The 8711-nt window shown below is 41.3% G+C and overlaps 1 protein-coding gene across 1 annotated transcript; it reads right to left on the minus strand.

Annotated features, from left to right (window-relative positions):
* Positions 1 to 4623: 4623 nt before the first annotated feature.
* Positions 4624 to 5041, minus strand: LOC147886951 (uncharacterized). Its single transcript, XM_087394884.1, has one exon. It carries the CDS (start codon positions 4992 to 4994, stop codon positions 4809 to 4811), a length of 186 nt encoding a protein of 61 aa, XP_087251010.1. The 5' UTR covers positions 4995 to 5041; the 3' UTR covers positions 4624 to 4808.
* Between the last annotated feature and the right edge of the window lie 3670 nt (positions 5042 to 8711).

Here is an 8711-nt window from a genome sequence, read left to right on the forward strand (position 1 = left end):
TTCTATCATCACAAGTGACAAATGTTGCATCACTAAGGCATCCCACTTTCACATATTGATAGATGTGCATTTCTCTGTTGCTTTTTATCGTAGAATGTAATAGCTTTGAACAAATTTGAAACATATACTAGGTTGTTAACTCCTTCGCTTCCCTTGAACCTACTCTAGTGCATTAGCAATAGAAAATTTTAGGTCATTCTTCAAAATTTAGGTGTCAAACTTGTCTAATTTGTCTAACTTGGAGGTTCTCTATCTACTAGACACTGCATCACCAACATTCTTGTATTCTTACCTATATCTTATCTTTAATTTTTGAAATATCAAGATGATTTGATTCTTTAAGTTAATATTTGTATCTCTAAAGACAAATTTTCTAACTGAGTTCAAGCCCATGAATTAAAGAATGGTGGAGCTATTTGGAACTCTAGATGCAAGTTGACAAAATGTCACGTTCTAAAGTAACATTTTGTCCTTATACTGATGCATTTGTGTCTTGTGCAATATTGCATTGTTGCTTAAATATATTCTTGCATCACAGGTTAAACTTTTATATCATTAGTGGTGTTGTAGATCAAAGTTAGTCCTCTTCTCTTTAAATATTTAAGAATATGTTTTTTTGTCTTCCATACTCCGCATTTCAAGTTTATTGAGGGTATAATACATTGCATTTCTCTTTGTAGTCTCTACCCGTTAGCAAGTCACGTATGCGGACTTACCACAAGTGAAGAGATTTTGCTATAAAAAGAAGACTTCCATGAGGAATGTGGGTTTATCGCTTATGGAAGCAAACCCAAGAAAGTTGATGGACCTGGTGGTTCTCAAAAAACATTTGTTTATGATGCCCAGCCTTGAGAAAATCAAGTGGAGAGAGGTCAAACAACATTATGGCTTACCAAGAAATCTCTCCCAAAAAAAAGCTAGGTGCATTTGCACGTGGTTTTGTTTATGAGAATAGTAAGACATCATCATGCAACTGGGCTAGCACCGGAAGCCTTGTGATCACTACTCGGACTTGTCAACGTCTTTGTTGCAAAACCTGACGGTAGTCTTGCAACAGGTGTCGCAAGCTTCTGCAATGAGAAATACCCGCTTTCTGTATGGAAGGTTTTCACCCTCCACTCTCTGTCCAACTGACAGCACCTATACAAACAATTAGAAAGACATAATGAGAAAACAATACCCTGGAGCTGATGCTGGCCATTGAAGGAAGCCAAGCACCTCTTGAAAGTACCATGATCTTCTATGCCTTTAGTCATGCCCCCCACATGATTCTCTCTTGCTCATCAAGCTCCATCTCTAGGTATGCTCCTCAGACCCCATGACTGATCAACATTCTCCATCCTCCACCAGAGTCTGAATCTAAGCGCTATTGTTCGTCGATGTCTGCTATGAACACTGTCACCCCTACACCTGCATACTCTGTCTCAATGGGACATGGCAGGAAAAAGAGTTCCTCCATTACTACATTGGTAGATGTTGTGTCTAATTGGTCCTCCTCCTTTCTTTCATTTCCTGCTACCTTTAGGAAAATGTCCAGGCATGTCTCAATAGAAGAAATTCTGGTTCTTCCTCCTCTTCTTGTTTTCACCATCAAAAGAGTCCCCTCCATCATTCTTCATATCCTTATTTTCAAAGTCTTCTCCTTGTCAATCTTAATCACTATTGTCAATTCTGTCGTACGGCTTCATCCTAAAGCAACAGCAGGCCCAGTTCCTCCAACGCAATTGGCCTCGTCCATTCTCTGATGGTGAGAGTCTTCACCCACCCTCGCTAGCCCCTTGGAAGCTTGCTAACTAGAAGCATGGCCAACTAATTGCTATCCACCTTGTGATCAATTGCTGCAAGTTGATCCTTGAGAATCTCCACTTTCACAAGAAATTCATGGCTAACTCTTTCCCTCTATCCTCGTATGTATAGAAAGGAAATGGAGAGAATCCACAAAGATATTCAGCGAAACAAATCCGATATACAGAGGTGATGTCCAATTGGAAAATATAGCCAAAATGTGATCAGTAAAAAAATGCTGATGTTAAGTTACCAAGAACAGGCTCTGTTTGCTGATGTGTAATTGTTGTAGACCTCTCATAGATCACTGCATTCCCTCAATGGACTTCAGTGGTTGCTCTAGTTGAGCATTCTACCGCTCTTCCTGTGCGCCACAATCTGACTCTTTATAGTGGGTAGATCTGCTCCTTTGTGTGCTCCTGGACTATCCAAAGACTCTTACAAATGACTCTGAGAACCTCTTCTGCTACATACAGCCATTCCTGTGCTTCCGCCAGATGGCCGGTCTGCACCCTGGAGTGGAGTGGACTGAACTGCCCAGAGACTGATTGAAGAGTGCCTCCCCAAGGGAGACCTTTTACAGGCATTGCAGCCCTTGAGACCTGCTACCAAACTGCTCACAGACTGGCCGACTACTCTGAGAGCCAGCCGACTGCCCACAGGCTGGGCGAACCCAGTCTGTGACTTTCCAGCCCTACAGACCCAGATCTGGGGCCGCCTCCAGATGCTGCTCTACTGCCTGTTGTACCAGTCCTGCTGCTGTGCACATCTGTGACTGCAGTACCATGCTTGTACTGGATCTGCTGACCAGACCCTATCCTCTCTCTCTCTCTCTCTCTCTCTCCTTTTGCTGGCCCCCTGTAGCTGCCCTTTGCTCCAACCTATGTCCCCTCCCCAAGGGTCTACTGCCAACCACCGCTGCTGGCCAGTATGGCCCTTGAGGCTGCCCTATGTTCAATACAAGGAGGAGATCTGTGTGATGTGCATGTGGCAGCCAGTCTGCTAACCACATAGCAGCCCTAAACTCAACCTCTTTTACCCATCTAGCATTGTATGTCACCCTTCCCCATGTCCTCATATGGGCTCACAAGTGGGGAGGTGTGACTTAATATTCCAACGTTATTGATGTAACGTTTGTAGTTGGCGTCCTTGGCATTAATATTAAAAAATAAATTCCTGAGTTGCGTACCTTTCCCAAGTAATATTCTCTAATGAACCATCTTTCCACTTAGCTATATATTCTTGAATAATGGCATGGTGTGTATGCCTTTTTTCAACATCAAGAATTCTTTCTAACTCATGTGGAAGCACTAAAGGTTCAATTGAGTCTACAAGAGTCTCCTCTCCTACTAGACTATCACCTTCAAGAAATCACGGCTAGCATGAAATATTGGATGAACTCTGCATCCTTCTCTTAAGGCTAACTTCTGGGCAAGCTCACAGATTCTCTGAAGTATTGTGAATGGACCAGAATACCTGGAGGCAACTTAAGGCAGTCACCAGCCTTTTAGAAGACTCTGGTACTCTCAAACAAAGTTCTCACCTCTTTCTAATTCCACTTCTTTTAGCTCTACCTTGAACTTTCTTAATACCATCTTGGGCATGCTTCAACATCAGATGCATTTCCTAGAGAAAGTCTTTGGCAGCTTGTACATTTCCTTTTCAGGTCCTACAAACGATGGAGCTCCAGGCTGAAATCTATACGTCAACATTGCTGGCTTACAGCACGTTCTAAATGCTAACATAATCATGCAGCATATCCTCCAAATACATATATACCCTCTAAAGTTTAATTGAGATGTTTTGTATAACAATCCGACCACTGATAATCATATGTGCTCATACTGAACTTAGTTTCTAGTTTATGGAAGACAGCCCTCCAAAGTGTCTATCAAACTTGCTATCCCAATAACCAATAATATCAACAAGTAGACCATATAACATAGAAACTCCTTTGCCAAACAATCTTGCCAGCTCAAAGATTTTTACATTTTTTCTCGTTGGAATAAAATAAGGCATTTTACTCAATCTATCAACTATTACACACAAAGTCATGACTTCTCTGTGTTCTTCATAAATCAAGAATGAAATCCATAAAGATCCTCTTTCAAGTACTAGATGACATTTCCAATGGATGAAATAAACCACCTAACTTAAGATGTTGTCCTTTCAATACTTAGAAATTATGGCACTTAACAACGTAGTCTTGGAAGTCCTTATTCATACCAGCCCATCAGAAGTTTCTCTTTAGAAGAGCATGAGTCTTCTGAATTCATGGATGTTCGCACTCAGAGTATCATGACACTCGCACAACCTGATATGTTTTCTAGTTCATTTACGCATCCCCTTTCAGTTAAGGACAGGCAAACGGCGATGTGGGAAAGCTCGCAATAGTTTTCATGCTTTCACGTCTGGTGCCTTGCAGCCAAAACATGCTTCCACATTTATTCAAGCATGTCAGACGCGCTTGTGTTGGCATGCTGCCTTCAGACCAATTCTGTATATTGCTATACATGAGTTAGCCCACAAAGAAGGAAAATTTCCTGATTTCAACACTAGGTAAATTTTAAATGAAACTATGATAAAACGCAAACAATCGAAAGGAACCGACAAGTTCAAACGTAACTAGTAAAGAAACCCTTGGACCTTTAATTTCCTTTTTTTTGCAAAGAAGACCTTTAATTTCCTTTAACCTTAACCCAGATGTTTTTTGGGTATCTTTCAATGTCTAAATGGACCCCTAATTCAATAGGATATCCTTGCAGTGACGCGAGACACGAAGGTTCTGTTCAATCCGTTTCATTAAATGATTCTCAGACAATGCATTGAGTCACTAGCACGTTGAATTTTAAAAGGGCTATTCATCAACACATGCAAGGGTGCTAGATTCACGAAGATGGAAAAGTGACTGCAGCTCAAAAGCGTTCCTCTTCTGACGGTTTTATATTGACCACCAACATGACCGTCGCATTGCCGAAGAGAGCAGATTCGATGGAAAATAAAGAAGCTGCTTGTAATGAGATCTACGCCTTATCATCGGATCGGTCTGTCTGCGGGGGAGTCTTGCGATAATTCTCCTCGTAAACACGAGCAATGATTATCCCAGTATTGACGAGCTTGCGGACGTCAGGAAGATTGTAGTTCTGGGCCAAATACACTCCATAGACGGTGCCACAGCAGAAGATGAAAGCACTGCGGAGAAGAGCCATCGATTACGAACCCAAAACCTGAAGAGTGTTTAGGGTTGAGGTTCCTAATTATGCTTTTGAGTTGGGGTCACTTAACTTGGCGCCATGACAGTCAATTTTTAACGCTCCTTTAGCCACGTGTCATAATGCTGGCATGGTTCATTTTCTGCAAAGCAGAAATTGTGATATTTTTGTTTTTTTTACGGCACGCAGCCTAGAGGGGAGTTTGGTTTTCTTGATCCCTCGTGAAGCCACATGTCAAATTGGGTGGCTTTGTTTTGCTATAGATTAGCTTTATTTGGGTTGCTTGATCTTCCTTAGCTTACTATTCGCAGCGCGTTGATTGGGGTTGCCCTCTGTGTATATCGAACGCTAACTTGAAGTTGGCTTCCGAATCATATTTAGCAGACCGTTGAGGTACAAGATCCGACCCTATCATAGGGCAAAAAATTGTTGCTCGAACTATCCCTTATGGATCAAAACCGCCCTGGAAAATGGTGACAAGGACTCGCTCAATTGTGCAGACCGTTCCTCAACATTCTATTTATCACAATGCTAGCCTCAAGTTAGCCACCTGTGACGACGAAGATCTAGACAACAATTACGAGAACTGGAAAAGGATCGATCCACATATGAATCGGAATGATTGCTTGCTTCCCATAATCGAGAAGAGCACAATGCCTCCATTGATCATCGCTCTCAATTGCCTCGAAGATTATTAGTTTGAGCAGGAAGCTCTCTCAGGTGTGGCTCTCATACAACACATCGAGCTTGCCCAGATCTCTAACGAAAGGATGATGCAACCAACACAGTTCTTTGCATTTGCTCGCCCAACATTTCTTGCACCCTTGGCATCTAATTTTATGCCTCGTATCGGTTAACAAAGCAGCAGATTAGTCTCTTGCCGACCGCGCCATCATTCTTCCTATCAAATTCTTTATCTGCATCTTTAACCAATCAAAGAAATAGTTGACGAACCAGTTGCTAGGCATGTTTTTGTTCTGTGTGTGATATTTGGTTGTTTTTGTATTGCAGATCCAAGCATTGGGTGGCTACAGCGCTGCTACAACTGATTCTGTGAATGGAATACAAGCTGTTCTACAAGACGATGATGGACTATAATAGCGCTCGTTCAAGGGATACTTTGTCACATCCATATTCTCACAGCGTAGGGCTTCTGCAACTCAAGGTCGCTTGGTACTATACAGCCAATGTGCCGTGATTTTGGAATGATGGGACGTTCACATGGATTGACCTGCACAGCACTATCGCGTATAAGAAACCCCGAAAGCCATTACATCATCAAAACATTACAACCCAAGCACATCAAAGTTGACAACAACGTCTTGAAAGAAATGGAAAGACTCAAAAAAAACAAACAATGGCGTCCCATGTAACGGAACTTTTCATTAGAAGACCAACAAACCATGACATTGCAATCACTAAATACTTGTGCCTTAAACTATCATCTTATAAACATAGTCAATGACAAAAGCCTACTAAGTGCAACAATCCTCTGCCTCCAAGAATTACATAACACAAAAACAACATTAACCTTGCCAAGTTTCACATGCTTACAAAAGTCTCATGGAGTAGGCATTGCAATATGTTACAAAGACAAACTCGAACTCATTCGAGGTGATTATATTCAAGATCAAGGATCATAATGCTACCTCACAATCTTCAAAACAAATTCATTAAAAAAAAATGGCAATCATAAATGTATACAATTCCCCATTATCAAAAAGAAACACTACTTAAGTCACTACAAAGTACACTAGAAAAGATAGATGATGGCACAACAACAAAAAGCATAGGAGATTTCAACATGAACCTTGTTAATTCAAGCAACAACAACAAACAACTCTTGCATTTCATGAAACAAAAAAAATTCAAACAATTAATCGATCAACCAACTACTATTCATGGCTCAACTAGAGACCACATATGGACAAACAATTACAATAAAAACAATATATTCGGTACAAACTTCATTTACTGGTCCGATCACTCACTAATTTACACTACCATAGATTGGTAACATTGACTGCAAAATTCTCTTAGTAGCAGTCCTTATGAACGTAATTCACTTGTTATTTTTGTGTGTAACACTAACGCTTCCACACACCTACAAAGATATCACTTTGTTTTGAACTTCCATCTTTCTCTATTTCGTCCGTCTCAATGCATCTCCTTTTGCATCCTCCTCTTGCTTCCCATCGCTCCCTTACACACTCTTTTTCTCTGCATAAGCTCCCCTTGATTTCCCTATAGGGGTGCTAAGAAGCATTATCGCACTCAGCAGCCCTCTAGCTACCCCCCCCCCAAGGTGAGTTTTTTTTCTTCCCTTGCTTTAGATCTCGCTTTTTATGATCATAGAGTGGCTGGGATATTTGTCCCTTATCCGATCATGACCGCCTTTTGATTTCGCACGCTTTACCTATCTTTCTATCTGTGTTTTTGTTTCGAAATTAGGGTACCCGCCCATTGCTCCTCCTCCATAGAATTACCAGATGCGCCGTCGTGGAGGCAGAGGCTTCTTGAGGGGATGGTGAGGAAAGTAGCTGGATGACACATTTGATGCCAATTTTGGGATTTGTGTCTCCCTTACGTGCTGATTTTTTTTTTTTTTTAAAGACGAGTGTTGCTATCCCACGGTTCGAGCAGCTTGACATTCCATACTTGTCTGAAGAGAGCCATAGCACCCAATGAAGGCTCATTCTTCTCTTGAACTAGACATTTGGAAACCGAAGTGGTGTAGTATTTAGAATCTACACATAGCCCAACAGATTTTTGAATTATCTCCACGGAGAAGACTCCCTTCATGCATAGGAACCTCAAAATGTAGTAGAGATAATTCATATTCGGAGCCTCTTTACCGAGGCATGATGCAATTTCTTCAAGAGTGAGCGGTCCTTCTTTGGCAAATAGGTCATGGATCCAAAGCATACAAGCAGCCTTGACAGCCATGGAGCAAGCAAAACCAAAGATAAGATGCAATCCTTGGAGCTGCGGCTCTTCAGATTCGTCCTTTTTGCCACTACGATGATGTTGTAGGCCTGTTTGTGGAGCCGATTCATGACCAGATGTTGCCATGAAATGTAGAACATAACGAATCATGATGCTATGAAACAAAAAAATTTACAAAACTGCCAGAAAATATACGAGTAAGGGATGGGGGTGAGCTCAATGTGAACCTTAGGTGGTCAGGCCTGTGGACTTTAATTTGCTAAAATAAGTATTGGAGGAACCATGTGAACATGACCCCATGAAAATTTTAAAACCAGTAAAAAAAAAACTAACTTTTGTCGTCACGGTAAGAAATATTCAGATGTACCCCTCCTCTAGTAAATAGAATGGCAGGTTTGGCTGCACATACTTGCTTGATACTTCACCTTTAGTAGTCTGTTTCGCAAGGCGATGAGCTCGCGTGATCATGCCTTTAGAAGTGGGGCACGTAGGCCCATGGATGGAGAGAGAGAGAGAGAGTCCTTTCAAACATTATTTTTACTCTCCCTTGAAATTTGACAAACAAGTGTAATTTTTTGTTACAAAAACCCCTAAGGATTGGACTAAAGATGTTAATTTTCTATTACACAAAACCCCCAAAGATTGGACTAAAGAGTATTCTTTACAGTAGGCAGCCTAGGGGGAAGTTTGAGTTTTTGGAGCTCCCTTGTCACAATCGTGGGCATTAATTTCACGCAAATCTAATGGTGTGAAAAGCAAGGTGCAAAA

Source organism: Dipteris shenzhenensis, chromosome 23, assembly GCF_047967505.1.
Source record: "Dipteris shenzhenensis isolate YYH24624 ecotype China chromosome 23, Dip_SZ_1.0, whole genome shotgun sequence".
NCBI lineage: Eukaryota > Viridiplantae > Streptophyta > Polypodiopsida > Gleicheniales > Dipteridaceae > Dipteris > Dipteris shenzhenensis.